At 43.5% G+C, this 24,414-nt stretch overlaps 1 protein-coding gene across 1 annotated transcript; it reads right to left on the reverse strand.

Moving 5' to 3' along the window:
• Nucleotides 1–1,466: 1,466 nt before the first annotated feature.
• Nucleotides 1,467–12,167, reverse strand: EIF2S2 (eukaryotic translation initiation factor 2 subunit beta). Its single transcript, XM_042883694.1, has 9 exons — nucleotides 12,055–12,167; nucleotides 7,877–8,057; nucleotides 6,897–7,000; nucleotides 5,585–5,720; nucleotides 5,175–5,275; nucleotides 4,597–4,745; nucleotides 3,632–3,688; nucleotides 2,551–2,636; nucleotides 1,467–1,945 (listed from the first exon to the last, which is right to left on the reverse strand). The coding sequence occupies exons 1-9, from the start codon at nucleotides 12,067–12,069 to the stop codon at nucleotides 1,770–1,772; spliced, it is 1,005 nt and encodes a 334-aa protein (XP_042739628.1). The 5' UTR covers nucleotides 12,070–12,167; the 3' UTR covers nucleotides 1,467–1,769.
• Nucleotides 12,168–24,414: the final 12,247 nt, after the last annotated feature.

The raw sequence follows: 24,414 nt of genomic DNA on the forward strand, positions 1-24,414 counted from the left end.
CTCACATACAATGGGTTTGGTTTACTTCAATGTTAACAAATGCTTTGATCCAAATCTAGTGAAACTGAACTCTGCATTTAACCCACTAAATCAGCCTCAGCTTGCATTTTTAAGATGGATGATGAATTTTTACAGACAATAAAATTATTTGAGTCAGGAAAGCATGCATGCAAAGAGCAGTGAATTGTTTCTTAGTTATTTTAGTAGGTCACTGAAAAAAGGCAACCAGCACTTCCCCAGTTTTACTGCCAACAGGAGAATGCCTATTTGCTAGAGAAAAAAACAAGAATACAACAATAATGTTACAAGAGGCACTGATCCTGGCTTTATTCACTTTAAGATACATCCAACATTTGTTATAGCTCACTTGGAATTCATAATGCTTTTAAGAAACCAACTATAAAAATCTTGATTTTTGCCTTACAGTGCTGTCAAGTTTTCAAATAGCAGTAAGTGACTTCCCAGCAAAACTGTGCTGTGCATTAACATACGTACAAAGATTAAAACTTCGTAGAAACCCTTCAGTTTCGGATACTTCGTGTTCACAATCACCACAGTTTTCCCAAAGGAGGAAGCAACTCCGCAAAGCCGCAGGGATGCAAGCCAACAGTCCTGAGCTACTGCACCTCAACCTGACTGCACCATTTTATAGATGGGTTAAATGAAAACAACTTCTACCTATTTCCCCGCCCCCCCCCCCCCCCCGTACAGTACTCACAAAGGGCTCACCCTCCATTTGCAACTTTGTACTTGGCAACTTTAAGAAAAGTTCTGCAGCACTAGAGAGAACAAGTTAGGGCAGCACTGTGTGCATCCCCCCACAATTACTGATACTGGCTGCTAGTGGAGAGAGGTACCTGACTTACAACCAATAGGTGACACTGCTTATTCTGGAATACAAACTCCTTGGCAGTACGTTCCATAAATTCAAGATTTACCCAGAAGTGTGTCGCAGCCATCAATCAATGATGTCACCTACTTTTCTATTTTTGCTGCATTTAAATATATATTTTTAAAGTGTTGAAGAGTGCAGGACTTAATATAAACATTTCTCTATTGGAAATTGCAAAATTTAGTACTGTGATACTATGAAAGCTTATGATAGCTTATCAATTCTGTGTTAACACTCAGCATCCATACGGTGTCTGAACTAGCTCAAGCTACAGTCTGCTAATAAAGCAGCATCAACCTGTCCTGATGTCACTGCCTGTAGCCAACATGTTCCCATTCTAAAGTGGCTACAAAAGCACAAGCAGTTCTTATGGTGGTACATCACCCCTGTTCTGCGACTCATCTCTGCTTAACGACAGCCTACCTAAAGATCGACTCCTTACACAAAACTGAAATAATCCTAACCTTCCATCTAAGTCTCGGGCACAGCTCAGTGACATGATCTGCAGAACAGAACACCATTCCCAGGAACTGTTTAGAGCAGAAACTAAAGGAAAAACCCAAATCGAAGACGCTCACTGTTACAGTATCTTTAATTTATCTCGTGTTTTACAGAAGTCTGAATGGATTAAAAAGCACCTCCTTTCCCATCGCATTCCTTACAGTTGGTAAAATATATTCAATGAGCAAATGTATGTGAACAGCTTGAGGATCTGCAACTTGCAAGGATTTCACAGACCAATCAATCAAAAGCCAAATTTCTTGTAGTTTTTACAATCTTTTTTTTAATACAATGGTAAGTAAATCCATTCCGATTGCAAACCTGTCCAGTCATATCTCCCCAGAACACTTTGCAAAATCCAGTGTTGATTAGCAAACTAGTTAGCTTTGGCACGGAGCTGTGCTCTCTTGCCTGTGACAGCCTGGAAACCAGTTTTGATGCTGGCGACGGAGCAGCGGGAGTGACAAGTCTCACACTGCAAGAAATATAACCTGGTGTCCTTCTGTAGAATCGTGTCTGGTGACCGACACGTGTGACAGGTGACATACTCCTCTGCAGGAAAGGAATTGAGTTCCAGTTAAAAGGTCATGAATCACCAGCAGGAAACAAACAGACACACTCCACCAGTTCTTCAGCCTTTAGTTTAACAGTTGTTCTCAAAGGCTGTTTAAATTGATCTACTGAATTAGAAGGGCTTACTGTGAAAATCACAGAGGTTGAGATAACCTAAAAATTCCTCCCAGCTCCCAGGTTAACAAAGAGAGGGTTTCATCTGGTACATCGTGCACAGGCACCAGTGCTTTAAAAATGACCATCAGTTCAAGCTTCTCTCTGGCTCCCCATGACTTTCTTTGCTGAAAATACATTCCCAGTCATCAGCAAACCTTGTGAAGATACAGCACTGTCTCAATCACTTGCACTGTTTTCCTCGGCACATTTCAGTGCCAGGACAGATTACTGCCCAGGTACTTGCTATAATACAGTACATCAACCTTCACTTGCATTATCCCATTACAAAGTAACAGCAAAACCACCACTTGTTAGCACAGACTCTCCACAACATGCAAATATGCAGGAGCCTGTGGGCTATACACAGACCTCTAGTCACCAAATGGGGTCTGGGAGAAAGCTGTAGGGGAAAAGGAAATCACACTTACTGATATATCTTCTCAAGACATTTTCTATCTGTTTTTGCTGGAATCTTCCTTTGATTACAAGCTGGTTGTTACCATCTATTGAGCCACTAGGTTAAAAGAAAAAGGAATGTGAAGTAATTGATTTACAAAAGACATCAAATGTTAAAAAGTGTATGAACTCAGGAACGTGAAGCGAGATAAGTGATGCATTCAAGGTAAGTAAGCCAGAATTACTTCATGGGGAAAATAGCATGTAAAATTCTGACAGCACTTTAAAATCTACACAAAGGTCACACAAACACAATGCTAACAGCAATAAAAACAAGATCAACTGAGAGATCAGTTTTGTAGTGAAGCTGCCAAATCAAGAACTGAGAATCAGTACCTGCTTGTCTCACAGAAGTGACCAAGACAACACTGCTATTCTGCCTTACCAAGACCCTCTCCTAGCCACCCTGACACAATAAACTGAACATTTCCAGACTACAGTTTGCAAGTTTTTTTTCCAAATCATCTGAAACTGAAGTGAGACTTTGTTACATCCACACTGCAATTAGATGGCTTGATTCTGTATGTCTACATAACAGTGTTTGAATCCACAAGACAGAAAGGAGTAGACAACAAGAAAGTACATTATCACAGCATGAGATCCTTTATATCAAAGGCCTTTAAAAGCACAAGCATTTTTTATGCTAAGACAAGAGAATTTTACGCATGGCATTAGAGTGACTAGCCACAGGCCCTCAAAACTTCTATCAGATGGGCAGATATTCTCTCTTCCTTAGCAATTACATGCCTTAAGGTAATTATGAGCCATCCTCACCAACTGAGTCAATCAGCTCTGTGACTGGATCATTTTTTGAGAGAAGTCCTGGTTAACAAATCCAAAGCGTTATCCTAACTGTCCCCAGGACTGAGAGCTTGCCTCTTCCATGAGCTGCCCTCTCTTCAATCACCCAGCACAGCATCTGGGTGTAGGAAAGGAGAGCCTGATGTTCAAGCACGTATAAACAGATCTAAAATGAGGAATCTTACACTCGATCAATGACAACTACCCTGCCATTGCTTCCTGCATACACGACTTACAGCCCCATAGCCTTACCTTGTACCCAATTCTGCCAACAAAAATGCCAGGAGATGTTTTGGCTGACGATGTAATCTAAAAATAAAAGTAAGGATATCTTTAACCTCTGTCCTCCAGAGGAATTTGATACCTATATAGAAACGGCAGGCGAAAATGATCTTAAATTATCCAATTTAAAAGGGCAGTGCCAGAGGGCCTGTACCAAACAGCAGAGGCAGACAATGAACTGAGGGCACAGGAAAGTTGAACAGTCCACACACATGCACACATACACACACACGCACACACACACCATAATTGAGAGGAATTACTGAAATTAAGTTGAAAGCAAATTTTGTGTATCTCAGATTTGCCATTCAACCCCTTTGCTATCCTCTGTGCTCTGCAAAAGCACTGATAGCAACCTCTCAAATTCTACTGTAGCCTATCATGCAGATACTCAGTATGTTTGTCTGGACACCTACAAAACAAAACAGATGTGTGCTCCTGGAAGCGCCCACGATGAACTGAAGTAATTAGGACAAGAAGCATAGGAATAACAGTACTGAACTCCATGGATTTATCAAGAGAACAGCACTTGCAGCTTATCTCACAATTAGAAGGAATATTCATCCCTCCTCCTGTATCCGAAGCCTTGCAAATAAACGCCACTGGAGACCCAACTACAAACTTGCTACAAGTGTTTCAGCCCACAAGATCCATGAAGCCTATCCTACTGGTAACCGAAGTCCAACTTGATGGTTGGACTGCATGATCCTGAAGGTCTTTTCCAACCTTGGTGATTCTGTGATTTCTGTGATAAAGTACAAAGTAAGAAATTCCATCGTCTTCATAAACGCTGTACCAAGAAAAAAATCCAGGAAATGAACAGTGTGCCAAGATAGCTTCCACTTTGGTCTGTCTTCTGTCAGAAAGCACATATTCAATAGCTAACAGCACAGGAAGTTCTACTATGCTTGACAAACGTTAAGAGCAACACTTACAATTTGCAGATATCTGTAAAGTTGACAAAGGATGTTTTCTTGGTCCCTACTCTCACCACCTGCGGAGGCTTCATGACAAATTTCCTCTTTTCTCCAGCTACCATATCTGGGTTTTTCTCCCGCATGATGTTAAATACTCTATTGAGCAACTGCAAAAACAAGCAAATCATCATTCAAGCGACACGAGACATTCCCACTGCAGTACATCATTCTAAAATCCTGAGATAGCATTCATCAATGAGTATTAGACCAAATTCGCCCACGAGCATCTTCCTGAAAGCTTCTGAACACAGTTAAAATGTCCTGATAAATGCAAAGACTGAAAGATGCTTTCACAGGAGTTTACTTTATAATTTCCAGGTACCCCAGCCTGCTTGCAGAAGTCACTTTAAATATCATTAACGTGCCCCATACAAAAGTCAACTGTGACAAAAGATGCTCTTTTGTTATTTTTGTGTTCACAAGTGTCTGAGTAGAAGCCTTTAATTTTAAGTTGGAAGGAGGACATATGAACGTAAGGCTCTGCTCTGACATAGCACATTAACATGAAAGATACCTTGAAAGCCTTTTAACATTACCTCATCATATGTGTAGTCCCTTTCTGAGCCTGCCCACGCAGGTCCTGACTGAAGGCTAAAAGAAATGCCATCATCTTTTTTGCTATCTTCATCCTCAAAAGCTGGAAAGAAAGTTGTATGGGATTCATTAAGAAAAAAACCATTTACTTAACCTTGAGTGCACAGCATTTCTCAAAGGTACATCAACAGAAGATTTTACTGAGACGTGAAATCTCTCTTCATCTGGCCAGAAGGGCTACCAGCATTTAATGGGGGATTTAGGCTCCTTCCATAGAAGATTTTTCTGATAAACATGACAGTGATAAGAGTAACAAAATTAATTTTTAGAATAAAAGATACCCAAGCAAGTTATTCACCCTCAAAATGGCCTTTCCAGTTTCAAAACTGGATTAACTACATTATACTTTTACCTTCATCCTTTTCCAATATTTCATCTTCATCTGGAAACTTCACAAACTTTTTCTTCTTCTTCTTATTGCCCAGCATGATGTCAAGGTCATCTTCAGGTTCTACCACCTCTGGCACATCTCCCTCAATTTTTAATTCCTACAAAAAAAAAAAATAAAAAAAATTCAGACTGCAGCATCCAGTATTAAACATAAAAATCTTCACTATACAGCATTAGAAACCATCTAGTATAGTGTGCTACCAGTATAAGGATTAGCATTACCTACCACAGTCCTGAAACATACAGAAAAGAACAGAAACTAAAGTTTGTTGAGGAGAGCCCTGCACTAAACAGGGACACGTTTTTCAAATGTCAAGCTGAGCTACGAGGAACACGCACCTACCACATGCCACATTTCTGCATTGAAACTGTATCTAGTCTATGCTACTTCCTTTGGAACTCACTGCTCCCTTGTAGATAATGAATGCAGACAAGAAACTTCGAGTTAACATTGGCTGATCAGAAACAAGGTAACACTGTATTTCACTAAAGGCAGCAGCAAGTCAGGGTGCAGGGGAACAAAACCCCCTACGAGCCACAGACACTACAGAGAAGCAAAGCTGTGCTACCTCATAAGTCTAATTTATCACATTCCTTTCCTAGCTCTGATACCACAATCCTTTCCCGGATGCAGGCATGTTCCTGCACCACAGAGAACACAGCAAGCATTTGGGCTATTCGGGTCAGATCAGAGGGGCTCTTCCTCCGCAGAAGGCAAAATCCAATAGCAGGTCTACATGTAACATAACATTTATTTGCTCTCTGGGTTTTCCAGGGACACCGACACGCGATACTAAATGATGACTTGGAATAAAACTTGAGAAGAGTAAAAATACCTCGCACAATTTCTGGAACACAGAACAGTAGCCAACCATTTCTAAAGAAAACACGAGAGTAAAAACAGATCAAAGCAGATAAATACTCTTTATTTGAAGAGTGGCCTTCAGAGGATTGTTGTGTGCAGTCTGACACCATCTATCTTCCTCTCACCTCATCAGGGAGCTAACCTAGGTGATAATCTGCCCTTCCTGCAAGTCACAGAATTACTGGCTTACTGCAAATATCTGTTACATTTTCTCCTTTCCAGACAAATGTCTCTGTGCACTAACATATTCAGCAGAATTACCACACAGGAAGGACACACTGAGATTCCTGTTAACTGCACCAAGACGAGATGTCAGATAGGAGACAGCTCCTCACCAGACAATCCCCAGAAAAATGAAAGCAAGAAAGTTTCTGGCAAAAGACAAGATGGCCTGGTAATGAAAACCAACCTTTACACCTTCTTCTGCTTCATCTATATCAAATATCTTCTTCGGCTTCTTCTTCTTTTTCTTTTGATTGAAGAAGTTCAAATCATCCAAGTCATCTGTTGCATCTAACAACAAATGATTGGCAAAGGTACAGATGTTAACAACCACAGCAACAGTCCAGACTTTACGGTTTCCAATTCACACCCAAAGTCTTCAGAACATGACAGCAAGAAACAAACAGTAATCTGCAGCTCCTACAGATGTGCTTCATATTTTGGAAGTCATTCTCATCTATCCCTAGACACTGCAAGAGCTGTTTTACAATTTCCATATCTTACAACTGCATTTTCTTATTTTCAAGTGTTGAATCTTTCTGTTACACAAGAGGAATTAGTTACTTCTGAAATTATTTTGGAAACACTGGAAAAGCTAAAAGAAAATTGCAGGAGAAAAGCACAGTTTCTTTGGTTGATGGTTGGAACCAATCTTAACAAGAAAAAAAAATGGATTTAAGTTCATAGCATTCCTTTACTCAAGTCATCTTGAAATGGCATTGGTCTCAACTTAAAGGCCAAGTCACATATACACACATAAGCTTATTTCCAAAAAAGATTATGAGTAACAATCTTGCTGTTGCATTCACAGCTGCCCAAAAACTAGAAAGCCTTTTAACCATATCTCTATTATTCACATTACAGCTTAATTGGAGAAATATTGCAACAACTGCATCCAGAATCATTTACAACTGTTTTAGGGCTTCTTTTTCCATGGTCTCACACAGTGATTCTATTTGAGTCAAAAAAAAAAGCAGAATTAACATGAGCTGTATGTTTGTGAACACGGTTTTAGGCAGGAGAAGCAAATCAGGTTTCTCAAATAAGAGATTATTACTATTGACAAGCTCCTAAACTAGAAACTCAGCATTATTTGTTATGATACCATGCTCTCAAAATGGGGTTTCCAGTCTCAAAATACAGAGGCCCCCTAGAGATTCATTTTACCTTTCTTCCTGCTGTCTTCTTCATCTGCTTCAACATCTTTGTCTTCTGTTGGCTCTGGTTCTACTTCTTTTGTTTCTGACTGCTGAGTCTCTTCTGTTTGTGTATCTGCTCCTTCCTCATCCAACATAAACGGCTTCTTCTTCCTCTTCTTCTTCTTGCTCATAGTAGGATCGAAAATCATCTATAAAAATCAAGAGTTCATTAGCAATATAATGACCTGGCACCACCTGGCATTTACCATTTCTAAAATCTTCAAGCTTCCCTCCGCGTTCCTTATGTTAACTCATCTGTCCTTCAGCTCCCTTCTCAATCCGGAATTTTTCTGTACCTGCAACAATGTAATACAAGTTCACTGCCTCAAAAATTGAGCTGCTGTAAAAATATAGCTGATCTTCTTCCCAGGCATAACTAAAAAGAGGATTTAAAAGATGAAAGAAAGAAAAGGTCAGAAGATCACTCACCAGCTTCCACTTCTGCCGCTCTTCCCCACACAGCTAAGATTACTCAAGTTTCCTGTTACCTATGTACCAGTTCAGTTGAAAATATATTGCAGCTGTGAACCTTTCAGATCAGAAACTTCTCCATTTCATTGTCATTATGAACTCTGATACTGAAGTAAGGCTGCGTGAAGCAACTGCTGTGCCATTCAGCACTACACACTCAAAGGATTAAGAACACCCATCACACTGAGCACAGTAATTTCCAGATAGATTAAAAGGCAAAACTTACCAACAACTCTCTTGACAAGAACGTTCTGGCCTAGGGAGAACCCTACAAGAAGCTGATGCTACAGCCTGTGTCAGCTCAGTACTATGAAAAAGCAAAGGTCTCACCTCCAAGCTGTTGAGGAGTCCTCAGCCAACAGAGCAGCTTGCTTCAGCTAGTCACTAACCCAGGAATGACTTTTAACCTACTCATCATCTAGATACCTCAGACAATCAGCACAAGTTCTTCACTTCCCCAACACGGGATTGCTTCCTGCTGTTTCTTAACTTAGGTAAAATTTAGGATCATGAATACCCCTCTTTCAGAATAACAACCATTTCAAATGAGAAATTCTCCTACTTCTTGTTCATTACGTCCTCAAAGGTTTTCTTTCCATAAAGCAATCTTTTCCTCGTACTTTTCATTCTCCTACAGGTGACGCTCTTGTGATGTTCTTCTGATTGAAGATACATCTCATAAAGGCTCTGAACTGAGACTCAGATGCAGTACACAGCACCATGTAAATGCCCACAGAAGCCTGAGGCTTTCAGGCTGCCGCAGTGAGCCTTTAGTTGTACACAGCGTGCTTAGAATGGCTTTCTAAAAAGTCCTGTTGGCTGCCTTCCCTCTCAGGCACACGCATGAATCATGCTCCCACAGGGCGGAGCACCCAGCGTGCACAACTGCTTGCACTGTTTGCTGCCTTCCTCTTGGAACTTCTCAGGATGCTGACACAGGAAAGCTGCCTGCATCGGCAAGGGTGGACAGCCTTAGGAACAACCAAGCCAACACCACTTTCAAGATCAAGACTCTTCTGAATGCTGCAACTTTCAGAGACTCCAGACTTGTCTTCTAGATCTCTTGCACGAAGCTGCAGGAATAAGATGATTAAATTGAGTGTAATTGCAAAGCAGGAATCACTCCACATAGAGCCAATCACTCTTCCTAATGAAAAAAATAGAGCCCTCTCATCCTGAACTGCTGTAGGGTATATTTTGTCTCCACAAGAGACTGAGTACATCCTCAGTAGCACACTGAACTAAGGACAGCATTTAGACTCTGGAGACCGTTCCAATGGTGAAAAAATCTGTTCCGCAGATGTGTGTGGCTCTTCAGCTGGCCTTCTGCAGAGGTGCATGGCTCCAACAGCCCACGTGGCTCTACAGGGCCACTGTACCCAATTCCTGCACCCTTCAGCCTGGTCACACCGGGCTAACTGCTCTGAGGAAACTGAATACAGGAGCTGGACATCCTGAGAAGGATATCCATGCCTGAACTATTTTTGATCATCAAGAACTTAAGAGTCCTGCTTAGATCTTACGTAAGTCACACATGACTTAAACAAACAAACAAACAAACAAACAAACAAGCCATGATTTGAAGTAACCAACCTGCTAACCAGGCTTTCTGCCTTCCTGGGCTAGAAACTTCAGGAATTTCTTCATACTTTCTTTCTATTCAGTACACTTGATTAATCAAAGCGTTACGATACCATCTAAGCATGAAAAGTACTGGAAAAGTTGTGGGCCCACTGAAGAGACTGCAGCCTCCAGGCTAAATACACCAAAGCCTACGCTTTTACTACAAAGAAATGAGAAACTGCCATCCTATTTCAGCTCTCAGAGCCAAATTCCCATATGGATTTTCATCTTCCGTAGGCCACACTTTACAGAAATCAAGTGAGTAAAAGATGAGGAAAAATACATATAAAATTACAGCTTCAAGTCCAGCTCCCAAGACAGAAACCCACGTCAAATTGCTGCAATAGTGGCACTTGCTGAAGATTCTACAGAGGTCACAATCCCATTTCATCAGTCTGAATAAACATAGCCATGTCCACCACACACAGACCAAGGCAGTACAGGTATCCCTACACTGCACTGCTCTCTGTGATAGAATTCTAAGTTCTTAATAACTAATCAACACCTAAAGCCTCCAGTTGCTCAGAACAAAGCTTTCTCCAGCGTTATTTCTTTGGAGCTTCACAAAAAGGGCAAGAAAACCTTTCAGTCATCACCTAGTAGGATTTTAGATACGTAATAAGACTTCTAATTAGATAATTAGAGGTTAACATACTGCTCATCACTTGCAAGTTTAGAATTCTGCTCCTCACAAGCAGGATGTGTGCTGTCCCTCCTGTGCCACTCCTGGGCAGCACTCAGACAAGAGCTGGTTCTACCAGGCAGTTTCCCTGCTGTAATGGTCTGAAAATTTCAAGCTATGGTGCAGTGCAACTGCCCATACTTGGAAGAAGTCTGTGATGCAAACCAGACAAAGAAGTCTAACACTTACAGATCTGCCTTCTGAGATTCACGTATCCTCTTCCTCAGCAGCTTTAAAAAACAAAACACAACCATCACCTTAAAAGCTCACCATTAACGGGTGACTTGGCTCCTTGCAGCCATATACTGAGAAGTTATGGGTGCACTCACTCTCAAACACACTATCCAGAAGATCTACAGTGACAGCTCAGCTAGCTACTACCACTTTCATTCTGTCAGTTTGCAAGATGAAGCAAACCAGAGATGCAACTTAACTACACTGATCTCACCTTAGTGTCAGAACAAATGCACCTGAGACAGAAAGCAGCTGAGGTCTTAATTTCTGGAATCAAAGCGCTGTCTTCAAATCACCATGCAATTAGACATAAAAATGCCGGATATTCATTCACAGCAGCTGAATAACGAGTCTCGGCTACCATTACAGTAACTTGTAATTACACTGCTTGCTGTTTATTATGTCAGAGAAGTTGTGAGTTTCTCATCTCCAAGGTTAGAGTGAGCATACTTTGCTCAGAAATAAGCCACAGACGTATCTGAACCAACATCAAAGAAAAATGACCAAAAGCAGCTGTCTCATGGATTCTGTCAGCGCAGTTTCCCACCAGCCACGTCTTCCATCAGGGTGCTCACAGCTTCACACATGGAAAGCTTTCCTTTTCCCATGAGAAAGACTGAAACGAGGTTACCAATGGCTCCAGCCACAACATTTGAAAGACTTCAAAGACGACTGCACACGCTCCTCTGAAAGTAAAACCCACTGCATTTGGACAACCGCCTGGTATCACCTGCTAAGTGACCCACTCAGCTGTCAGGAATGAAAGACGAGATATTAAAGCTGCAAAAAGAGGTTAACACCGCAGTCAAGCGCTATCTCTCAAGGAGCACGAGGCGCCCTAGGGACGCGATGCCGGCACGTCTCCTTCTCTCCCGGCCCCGCCGTGCGGGATACAGCACGGCTCCGGGAGCCGCGAGGCCGCACCGCGAGGAGAGGCCGTGAGGACCCCGAGAAAGGCCCCGAGGACCCCGCGAGAGGCCGAGATCCCGCCGCCCAACCCCGGCCCAGCCCCGGGGCGGAGGCCGCGCCGTGGCCGCCGCAGGCCTCGGGCCCACACTCCCACATGGCGGCGGCCCCGGCCGCGAAACGGCACAGCCCTGGGGCTCGGCTCCCTCCCCGACGGCGTCGAGCCTCACCTCGTCGCCCGACATGGCTGCGGCCGGGCACGGAGCGGGCAATCGGATGAGGAGCGGCGGGGCTCAGGGACGCTGCCGGTCGTTGCCCGCGACCGCCGCGCTCGCCTCTTGCATCAGCGCTCCCCTCCCCCGCAGCGCGCCTGCGCGCCCCGCCGCGGAGCCTGCCGGGAGCTGCGCGTGCGCCGTCGGCTCGCGCGCGGGGCTGTGAGGCCGCCCGGCGCCTCTGGAGAGCTTCCGGCCCGGCCTGCCTGCGGGGCCCCGCGTGGAAGAGCGGCGCTGGCTCATCGACCCCCTGTCAATGCGTGTCGTTTACACGCACTGAGGTCGTCCTCAGCCTTCCGGTTTAGCAATCCCAGCTCACGGCTTCACCTCACATGAGGTGCTTCCCAGCCCCTCACTTCTACCCTGTTCCATTTTCCCCCTAATGGAAGGATTTGCTGTCCACACACGACACCACAAAGTAAGCTTCAGTGTTCTGTTTCCCAACCAGCTCTGAAATTAAAAGGTCATCGATTTCATGCCAGATTTGGTGCTAAAGCAAACGGAGCCATCAGCACAAACATTATTACAGGATGTTTTACATCTCAATGTTTCCAGACCGTTTACTTTCTCCCCTCCCATAACTTCCCATTACACAGTGTAAACTTGCACTGTTCCTTTTTACATTAGCTGCAGATTACACAGGCTGCATCGTTTAACTTTTTTATCAGCTACAAGAAAAGACAGGTGGCCATTGCATACCTTCATCCTTCTTTTCACACAATTTTCTGCTTGCCTCACTTGGAAATGATAACACACAGCAAAGCCATCCATCCAGAGATGCTACCGGAACAGGAATTTCAGCTTTTCCCAGCATAACTATATGTATTTTTTTTTCTAAGAAATTCCTAAAAACCAACTTGAAAAGATGACTTTTCTTTCCTGCTACCACCTCTCTGGGAATTCGCAGCACTTGTGTCATTGTCACTTCTCATCATGTGTCAGGGATAGTGTGGGTTTTACACTTATTCCAAGACAGGGTAGCTATATCTTACGTCATCTCGAATCATATTTGTCTAAGCTGCTCTAAAAACCACAAGGGACAGAGGTTCTCCCTGCAGCCGGTTCGAGTGCCTGACAAATCTCATCCTGGCTGCTGCCAGTTAACGGGATGCCTGTTGCAGTGTCCCCCGAGGACACTGAGGGTCACTGTTCTCCATGGGACAGCCTATAGTCCTTAGGAATACTGCTGTGCCCTTTCCTTTCTTGTTCCAACAGTCTTCCTTTCTGAAAGCTACACAACCATCCCCTCCAGCCCTTTTTCTGAGGTCTTTTTTTTTTTCTCCCCCCTCATTTTCACTTATATCTTCTGCACCTTACTTATGTACATATTTCTTACTCCCAGAACTGGACATAGTACTTGTGTCTGGCTCCTTGGCAGTATGAAATAGAGCAGGATAATTACTCCCAATTAATACATCCCAGCATAGAGTTCACTTTTTTCTTTGTCAATAATTCTTGATGAGCAATTGTAACCCAAAGGTTTCCTCTGGCTGGGCTGCCTTATGAGTAATATATGACATAGTGTTGAGTACATACAGTATATCTAATATTTGGGAAATGCCAGAGGAAAAGCTAGTAGCAACTGCTAGAAGTGCTGTGCTGAAGCTACTTCAGATAGGATCTTCAGATAGGAACCTATGAGGGAGATGCTGTCTTTGAAGCTCCTGGCTGCAGACACTGTAACACCAGAGGCATACCTGGGAGATAGCCTTAAATGATTTTTTTTTCTCCTCCTTCACTGAAAGACCATTCAGGAAGGAGTGCTTTCCTGTTCCACTGTTTTTCGCTTTCTTTGTGAAATAAATAGGTTTGAGAAAATGAAGACTACATCAGTTGTAATTAGTTGTTCCCAGCATCAACAGTTGCCCAAGAACGGCTGGAACTAGTGTCTTTGATCTAATACTGGAGGGGATTAAAAAAAATTAAAAAATTAAAAATTAAAAAAAAAAAAAGTCTACATGAGTTTTGATGAGAAAAGCACACTCTGAGTTCAAAAGATTGTGGAAACACCCAGGTAAAAAGATTTTTATCCCTCTTTCTTATTTTGTTGATAAGAAGCAATCATGAAATTTTAAGAACGAGCTGCATGATGCAGTGTGTCAAATGCAGTTTTAACTTCACCAACTAAATTCAGATACTTAAAACTCAGAGTGCACTGGAAGTGTTACACCTTTACAGTTGTAGTCCAGAAGTGATGGGCAGTCAGTCTGGGATGACTGAACTTCATATGTGACCCTGATCTGAGAGGATGGCACAGCGTAAATCACAGTCATGTGAAATACACTTTTAGAGGCTGTGAACGTTGTCCCTACACACCCCGCAAAAAGACATATTAAATCCTGACCGTTAAAGCTCCCTGTGGTGTTAAAGCCATGCTTTTATACAGTGCCAAAAACTATTATCTAGTACAGAAATGAAGGTCATTGGATTGCACATGGCTGTTTCAATCTTAGCAGTGTTTGCATGCTTTCTGGTGGAGCAAAAAGGAGCAATGTTGTTCTGGACATGGTTAGGTGATAGTTAAAGATCACTTTCTGCACAGAGTGAAGTTAACTCCTCTAAGTGTTGCACGATTTAAGGCTTATATGAAAACTGAATTTATAGTAGATTTATCTTTTGGGTAAGTCCATTTTTTCAGAGTTTGTGCCTAACACTAAATTCTGCTATCAGTAAATAACTTCATTTTAAAATGCCTAGACTAAAGACAACCATAGAGTGAATATTGTTAACCACTAGGCTTAAGCTCACTGACACAGGTTTAACTACTGCCTTTCATGTAAGCTGTCTACAAGATAGGACTGTATTCCTATTTCCACCCCAAAGAGTGGAACATGAGGGGTTCCTGGGATTTCAGATACTCTGATGCACAACAGCATCAAAGAGGGAAATCTGGAGCAAACAGGTTTTGCCCTCAGGATAAGCCTGGAGAATGGATGAAGAAGGATTAGGGGAGCAAATAGTCATACGGAAGATGAAGGCTTTCTGGCAAAGTAGCACAGAAGACCTCTCTGTGAAAGCATCAGACAGGGGAAGCCTGCAGAACTTAATCAGAGCCTGAGGCTGAGGACAGAGATCTGTGTCACATACCAGAGCCAAGACAACAGGGACAGGTGATTTGGGTCTGCTTGTGCAGAGAGGAAACAGCCAAAATGTCTTGAGGGCTTGCTTTTACAACACGTTTTTCACCACTGGTTTGGGAAAGAAAAAAATTGAAAATAACTTCCAAAGCACGGTTAAATTCTTCACAAAGCCATAAGTGCCATAATTGGCCTGAATAAAAATCTACTTTAGATTCCAGAAATGACTCTGCACTGTTGCCAACTGGAGTAAAGAGCAGAATCACTCTCAATCTATCTAAGCAGTGAAGGGAATATTATGCTGGACTACAGCCATATGAGAGTTCACACAGAGTCAAAGGTCTGAGACTTTTGGCAGAATTTTAAACAGTGGTTTTAGATTAGACACGTGGTTTTGGACAGTTTTGGGCAGAGACACAGGCAGCAGACAAAAGAGGGTGAAAGTTATAGTCGAAAGTTTAAGTTGGTGGTAACTGACAGACAGCACACCAATAAGCCAAAGACTGAGGTCTTACAGGCACCTTGGTGAAAGTGTTTTCCTGCAGGAAAGGTGCTGTTCCTAAAAAAGGGCCTTGCTCTGGCACATGGGACTTCAGTGATGTGAACCATTTCTTCCCACCGTGGTGCTTTTAGGGGTGCTGCAGGGCAGAGCAATGGGAGGAAGGTGACTGCCACCCCACGGGTGTTGGTTCCTTCCTGGACTGGGCTGCTATCTAACCTTTCCCAGTATCCGATCCCAAATCACTTGTGAGCCAGGAAATACAACTAATTATATCTCCCTTCAACCTCAAGAAGGGCTGAGAAATCCCCTCCAAACATCCATCTTTCTCCCGCAGACAGCCTGCTCGGCTCCACCCCGTGTCCACATCGCCGACACGAATGTTAAATAACCCTGATCCCCTCCTGAATCCTTCGGAACACCACTTATCGCCCTATCCGCGACAATTCTTCGAGTACAACCGCCCACCCAACTCCTTCCATCCGTCCCACTCGCACCCCTCCACCCACGGCCAGGACGCCGCTCAGGACCGCCTCAGACGCTGCGCAGGCGCCGTCCGCCCCTCCCCGCCGGCTCCCGTCGCCATGCTACGCCGCCAGGGGGCGCCAGAGCCGCGGCCGTGGCGAGGAGGTGGCGGGCCGTGGTGCGCATGCGCAGCTCTGCGCCGGCGGGACCTGTTGGAGCGGGGATCTGTTCCCCTCGGAAGGCTGGTAATAGAGTGGTGTACTCTTGAAAGGCACGTGTAGGTTTAACCACACCGTTCTGGGTTAGAAGAAGGAGCAAGGCAAAGCCTCCCTCCCTTGCTTGTCTCCAGCTCCTGTGCAGAGCCTGTCTGAGAGCTCCTGAGCGACCCGTGAACCACAGGCTGATAGAGCCATAGAACCACAGCGTGATTGAGTTGGGAGAGACCTCACAGTCCCACCCCTGCCATGGCCTGGCTGTCCCACATCAGATCAGGCTGCCCAGTCTCGCCTTCAACTCCTCCAAGCCCTAAGGCACATGCTATAGTCCCTACTATTGTTCTGCATAAGAAAAGTCATGAATAAATCTGCCCTGGAATGAAGTAATATGGAGGCAGAGGTTTTGTTGGGTGCTGCTAACAAAATAAAAGAGGGTGCGTGTGGAAACCTCTAGACTTAAAAAAGGCAACCAGGAAATTGAACAGAGAGCCTTGACAAGCCTGAGGCATGGCTGAGAAAGAGCAAGCAAGCAAGGCTTGGTCCTCTCAGCCAAGAACCTGGGTCATGTTGGTTTCCTTCTGTATTCGCAGGAGCAGAGGACTCAGCACCTTTCTTTTGTACATCTGCAAAATTGCATCAGTACTACCTGTCTCCATCAGCTTTTCTTCCTCTTAACAGAATCCACCTGGAAGGCTGACACATTTGCAGAGCTGTCACTATTTTGACCAAAGGCTTTCCTGCACTTGAGGGCTAATTTGGAGCAAAAGCATTTAAAGTGTCATTGTTATTATTCTTGAGTAGCATCTGACTCTGGAAAAGCAGTCAGCTTATAGAATTATCACGCATAGCACGATGTGAACACACACTTTAAACTGCATCTGTATAAACAAAGAGTAAATCCTAACGACTGCCAGAGAAGGTTCTGTTCCACGTCTACATTTCAGAAAGTTGTATGTGGATAAAAATGTCAAGGGTACAAAAGGATGGATCTAAGACTATAAACAACCTTTTCTGGATTTGTTGGAAATGCCACCTTCTGTCACAGGTTTTCATCATGCAAATAACAGAGGGAAATGAATGTACAGGAGCATATGGTTTCAATTATTTTCTCATAACCCCTAAGCTGAAAGTTGACACACACGTATTAGCGGTAATTGACAGAATCAAGGAGCATCTTGATTCCGACATCCAGACAACAGCCTTGGAAAAAGAAGAAAGCAGTTAGATCCAGTTCTAAGTTGTTGCATGGCTACAGATGCATGTGGATGCACCTACGTCACCGAAACAGCAACTTGCTTTGCTGTTACACACATTTTTAAATGATTGATTTTTCCTAAAGAAGACAAAAAAAAAAAAAAAAAAAAAAAGATATGTTGGACCCAGAACACTGCCTCCTTCTTAGAAGAGACTCCAAAAGAATGTACAAAGGCTGTTTACACTCTGAGCATGCAGGTCATAGCTACAGTTACAATTTGGCGTAAGAGAAACAAGACTTGATGAGATCCAGGCATGGCCAAGTTGCCAAACCCAGTGCTTTGACAATGTGCTAATTTTTGGAAATCTGACAGCAATTGGATTGCCTATTATCACCAGAGATTCACGTCTGCAGGAACTGAAAAACTGGAGGGATTTTGACAGGAGCCTGTGCTTTTTTGGGGGGAAAGTGAAAACTTCCCAAAACACTCTTTGTAAGGAGTCAGAGCTGTGTTTGCTCTGTTAAGCACACATCTGACGGAACCGAATTTCAGCACCCAATACACTTGTGAATGCGTAGTTGAACTTCTCTTGTGGAGTATTTGGGCTACTTAAGCACATTTGTATTTTTACAAATTACTGTCTTGACCTGAGAGGTAATGATTTCCAACCCAGTGCATGATGGGGTGCTCCTACAGCTGTAATCATGTGGTGGTGATAGCACGACTCGTAGATGCCATTCTGCTTCTTCATGCTGCAACGTGGAATGCCATAGGCATCCCTGTATCACATTTCTCGTCTTCAACTGCCCTCAGAGCAGCAGGTCCTGTGCAGTCACCTCAACAACAGGCAGTTTTACATAGGGGAAAGGCCCGAGCTGCTTCCCAGCTCTGGATATTTGCAGGAAACCTGAACCCATCTACAGTAAGCGGAAGTGCTCCCTTTCTCCAGTCTGTGCTATTGTATGCGTGTAAGTCCGCTGACCTGTGTAAGTCCAGAGCCCTGCTGACCTGCAGAAGCTAACCCTACTTCTGAACTGACATGGCAAGTCAGCATGGCTCTGGGCTGTGCTTCTCTGCAGTGTCTGCAGATGATTTACTAGTACCTGGTACAGCTGCTAGGAAAACACTCCACATTACAGCAAATAGCCAAACAGAAGGCTGATTATCAGTCACAAATGAGACTACTCAATAAAAATACAAATAGAAATAAAAAAAACAATTAGCAATATTCTTCTGGGAACTAGAAGAGCTACAAATACAGACCTAAATACAAAGCGGTTTCCAGCTCTTACTGGGTTCAGCACAGTGCTGCAGATCCAGAAAAGAAACAGGTTGTGTGGGAAGGGGAACCAGGCCCTGCTGTTTCTGAATCTGCCAACAACACCGCAGTCCTCACAGTGCAGCTGTCTGAAAAAGCCCAGAGTGCCAAAGAGCATGTCTGAATTTTCCCACGTGTTTTTTTCATGGTATAGCATGCCACAAAGTTCTTAGCAATATATATTCTTTTACTAAATGCATTTCTGTATGATGAGCCAAGTGAGAAAGAAAACAGAAATTGCCCAAGTTTCAGGATAGGAAAAAAATGTTCTCTGATCTCCTCAATCCTGAGTTATACCCATCTGAGAGTACCTAAAATGTGCCTGGAGATTTATGAAGTTTCCCACTCCATACAATAGATTTTATCTTTTAGTGTCATGTTAGCGTGAGAATTTAAGCACTGGAAAAACTGTTTTCCATTCATTCTCATCTGAGCCTTCAAAATGATAAAGCATCTTAGCTACCAAAACCTGCACTAAGTGGCAGTGAGGGTTTCACTGTCTGAACTACTGCCTCTCACTCTATAAACACTCTCTGAAGCAAGTCCACTGATGCTGAGTTTCCAAGTTACAGTGCAGCACTGCAGACCAAAGCCAGACTGAAGCTTTTAGAAGGAAGGTGCTTTTTTTGAAATGCTCTGAAGTGAATTGGAGCATGAGCCCAGTTTGAACTATCTCACATTTATATTGTCTCCACCTCTCCTATGGAGAAAGGCTGAGGGAGCAGGGCTTCTTCAGCCTAGGGAAGAGAAGGCTACAGGGGGACCTCAGTGCAGCCTTCCAGTAGCTAAAGAAGCCTATGGGAAAGATGGAGACCGACTTTCTACATGGTCTGATAGCAAAAAGACAAGGAGGAATGGCTTTAAACTAAAAGAGGGGAGATTTAGGTTAGATGCAAGGAGGGAATTCTTTACCCAGAGGCGGTGAGGCCCTGGCGTTTCTGTCCAGAGCTGTGGGTGCCCCATCCCTGCAGGTGCCTGAGGCCATGGGTGGGCAACCTGATTTCATGGGGGGCAACCAGCCCATTTTGGGTTTGGAGCTCGATGACCGTTAAGGTCCCTTCCAACCCAAGATGTTCTATGGTTCTGTGATATCCCTTTCCACCACAAAATGTACAGAGTGCACTAAACTGTCTTGGACTGTTTCTCCTCAGCCTCATTCCACTGCAGAACACACACACTGTCACCACTGTTTTGTCACCACTGACATTATTTTTCCAGCCGCTGTTCTGCCCTGATTGCACATTGTTCCCAACCACAGGTTGGAGAGCCCAGGGATCCTGGTGTTCCACGCTTCCCTGCTGCTCACAGACACGCCAGTGAGTCTCCACCACGGAGGGTTTGTGCCTCCCTTCAGGAGCCTGCCTCCATGGTCTTCTAAGCTTGGTAGCAGTTGTCACCACAGTTCAGGTGGATGAGGCTAACACCGATTTTGCTGTAGCTCTGTAACTGAGCTGGGGATCCCTGATTTGCTGAAAGATCTCACAAAAAAATTAACTCGAGGCTATTGGCTTTTGCAGGCAGCAGTCTTTAGCCCCAAAGTTATATAATAATGTTGTCAGGAGGGCAGAAAATTCACTGTCTATTGTTATAACTCCCTTTTTTCTAGAATAAAATTGACTCTTCTGTTTCATGACTAAATTTATGACTTCTATGTGAACAAACCAAACCACAGTAAAAAAATGCATCCATGTGTAACAACCCATACAGGGCTGCTACACATAACATTGATTCCCTCTTGATCATGGCTTTTTCACAGCATGATCTCTGCAAACATGTAGGAAGACAATTCCTGTCCTGAGAGATGGAGGAATAAAGCTGCAGTGTCGTTCTGACCATTTTCTCTTTGGAGATGCTTTCTGTGCTTTCAGCCATGTGCGTCTGTCAGGTCTGCTCCACAGACATAAATCCTTCAGTGCTATTTGTAAGCTGAACTGACGGGTGCATTGCAGAGCCGCAGCTCAAGGGAATGTTTTGCAGAAGCTGAGACTGTCGCTGTGCTAATACAGCCCTCGGCCATTCCCAGGGCTCTGCATGCAGCTACCCCAGCTCCTGTTCAGCCCAAAGCTGTCCTGCAGTCTGCTTGTTTCTCCTGGCCTTAGCAGGAAAAGAGTTCAGATAATTGCGTTTTTGCACCATACTGTGAAGTCTAGGAGATGTGAATCAAGTCACATTCTCTGAACAGGCAACAACGATTTTTCCTCTAAAGTCTGGAAGAAGTATTCTGACATCACAAAATTGAAGGTTTCTTAATGAAGGCCATCTTGTTGCAAGAAACCTGAATCTGAAATGAGAGTAGAGGTTGTGTCCTGAATCACACAGCTCCCCAGAGAACTTCAGTTTGCAGGCAGGAAACAAATGCTCTCTAAAAGGTAAACTGATAGCATTTGTTCTTAAAAATGTAGCTCCTTTCTACACACTTAACACCAATTTTAGTTCTTCCATGCGAAAAATTGCAATTCTTTTACGTAGCTACAGGACGGCCATGAGAACTCCCAGCAAGTGGTAGTCATCATCAGGTAAAGAAACCAGTACCTAGTTTTTTTGTCAAATAAATGTTTACACTTCATTTTGGTAACATCTTTGGCCACACAAAAAAAGCTGCTAAGGAAAACTGGTCAGTATTTTTCCAATATTGTTAAATTACTGATGACATCAGATGCGACCTCTTGTAGGGAACCTGCTTTAACAGAGGGGCTGGACTTGATCTCCATAAGTCCCCTCCAACCCCTACAGTTCTGTGATCCTGTAAAAGGCAGAAGCCTGGCCTATTTCCAAAGCAATGTTTTTGCCTGGAATAGGATCACATCAGTGCAACGCTCACCTTTGTATCTTTTCCTATGACTGAGTTAATTCAAACAGCGCGCTTGCAATAACAAGTTCTGCTGATGATCTGTAATCAGAGTCACCAGCAAACCATGAAGATCAGTAGTTATCTGCACCACGAATGAAGCACTGCCTTTTTCTGTCTCAACGTGTCCTCTTTTTTGTCTGTGTCCTTAATAGATGTTGTAATGTACAGAAGTTTCAGGGAGTGCTTTTGTGGATAGCAGCGTAACATGAAATGCATTTACACTGGGAAGCCAGACACCGGTAATTTTGGGTAGGGTATCAAGCTGACACATCTGCTAAGCTACTGTTCAGTAGACCACACGTATAAATTGCTGTGACTCTCTGCTTTAAGTGTTTAATTTAACCAATGATAAAGGCACAATGACGCTTCAGCAAGACTCTCTGTGCTGAGGGATGAAGAGAAGCAGCACTTGCCATGGGTAAAGAGCATGCACAGGTCAGTCACTGAGATGGGGTGATGAACACTTTGGGATAGCTTGCTTGCCAAACTTAACTAGTTCAACCAACTCTGCAGGGAAACCAAGTCCTGAGACCAAAAACAAAGCAAACAAATACACAAAGGATGCTTACTGCTGCTAAAGCAACATCTACAACTTTCCAAACATTTTCCATCTCCACGTTTTCATTAAGCCTTTGTCTCAGTTGTTAGTAGGTTACACAGTTATGAAATTTAGCCACCACTTTCACTAGGTGCAGCATTTGATTCAGGGCTCTTTGAAATACCCCGAATTGCAGTATTTTAAATAGGCACCTTAACAGATCAGGCTGTTATTCTTGGAGAAAATATGGTTTGAGAGATTCCATTCTTTTTGACCATTTTCTCTCTGCATCTCTTTATTTGGGAATTGATCTCCTTAGAGATGGCAGATTTACAGACTCTCTCCTGCTGTCTGCCTTTCAGGAAAGCAGCTGGTAACCAGCTCCAATCCTGCTGTTGTCATCCCCTCCGCCTCTGCTGTTCAGGCACCTGTTTTCCCAACACAAGAGACATTTTCTGCCTGTGTGGAAATCCACAGTGGCCTTCCCAGTGACAGAGGACGCTGCTACCTTCCTTTTATGACCCCTTTATCTCTTGGGCAAACACTGAGTAACATTTTTCTTCTGGTTTACACTTCTCTCTGACTTGGGGTTTGCCATTCTGCAGGTTATTTGGAGTCAAAGTTGCTTACCACAAGTTTGTGCACAGAAGTGGAGAAAATCAGACTCCAGCTCCTGACAGGCACGAACCACTTTGGTTTATCTTCGCAGCTCAGCCCTCACCATGAGGGCTCAATTCCTTTCACCATTTTCTAGTGCTGGTTTATTTTGCACTTATTAACAAGCAGCATTTTTCTGATTCAAGAATTCAACTCGCAACTGACCTGCACCTACACAGAAAAAGAAAAAAAGAAGAAGAGCAAGAAGGATGTGGTTTGTTTTGAGATGAAACTCATCTGGTTTCCTTACAATGCTGTGGTAGCAACTCAACATTTCCAGAAGCTCTGCTATGTTTTCACACTGTACTTCATTAGGTTCTTCCAAAAAACCTGCATGCTGTTAAGAATTGAAATAATCTTTTTTCCTCTAAGCAGTCAGAGTAAAGCAGACCACTGCAGAGTTGCATCTTCCATAGAACTTGTGCAGGAATAAAATTCAAGCTTTAGGATATTTTGCCCAGTCTGTCATTTAGTTGGAACCTGTACATCTTGCCACATGTGTCTGTTCACTTTTTCCTCTCATTTTGTGTTTCCATCATTGACACTGATTTTCTCTGCTATGGTTTTTATCAAGAAGCACTTAAGACGGCAAAACAAACAGCAGCAATATTCTTCCCAGAAATGCACCCAAGGGCAGAACAATAAGTTTCAACACCCACTAAACAGAGATGCTCTCGGGATGTCGGCTTCAACCTTCCCTCAAAGCAAACCAAAACCAAAGCTCAAATTGAAAGTCCTAGTTGCTCAATCTCTCAATCTCCCTTGCCAGGAGGTCCCCTGCAGGCCAGGAATGATGGGGAAACAGAAAGTAGCTCATTGATTTTTCAAGAAACGCTGTGATTTACTCACTTGGAATTTGAACTAGGAACAGAGATGCAGTCACATAGATTACTCACGATGGTTTGCAGCTAACCTTTCACAGAGGACATCACAATGCTCTCATGCCTGGCCACTCCACAACAGACCCACGAACCCTCCATAACAATCTGCTGTCTGCGCAAATCACATCTCAAAAGGAGAACAAGAAAACAGAGCAAGAAACAGAACAAAACTTCTTTGCCTTTGGCTTTGCTTTTTACTATTTCTCGGGCTGATGAGAAGACCTCTCCCGGGCAGAATGTCCCCTCTGCAAGAAAAGAACATCTTATTATTACAGATTTTCTCATACAAGGCCTTAGCTCAGTGCTTCTTTCATTATTTAAGGATTAGTTACATTCATGCATTCACAACACTCACATGTGTGTACAGTTATGATGAAGTAGATGTCCATTTACTATTGGTTACATGAGCAAGGCTCGTGTCTTTGACCCTACAAATGTGTTCTTTCTTGGCTGTACAGCTTGTCACGAGCATAACAGTGCTTCTTCAGAGCTGTACTCTGTTGATGGACAGTGGTTTTAAGAACTAGGTCATCTTTACCATGCAGAGGCGCAATGGCATGATGGTCACAAGTATTTGTCAACAAGTAAAACATGGGACATCTTTCAGGAAAACGAGGCACC

Source organism: Lagopus leucura, unplaced genomic scaffold (assembly GCF_019238085.1).
Source record: "Lagopus leucura isolate 7727_CA_CO unplaced genomic scaffold, USGS_WTPT01 Super-Scaffold_100039, whole genome shotgun sequence".
Taxonomy (NCBI): domain Eukaryota; kingdom Metazoa; phylum Chordata; class Aves; order Galliformes; family Phasianidae; genus Lagopus; species Lagopus leucura.

Excerpts from the sequence above, each read along its gene's own strand:
- EIF2S2 (XM_042883694.1), bottom strand. Across the intron at positions 5,276-5,584 it reads AATATTGGAAAAGGATGAAG|CTTTTGAGGATGAAGATAGC; the intron begins GTAAAAGTATAA and ends CTTTCTTTCCAG. Across the intron at positions 1,946-2,550 it reads TGTCTTGAGAAGATATATCA|AGGAGTATGTCACCTGTCAC; the intron begins GTAAGTGTGATT and ends CCTTTCCTGCAG.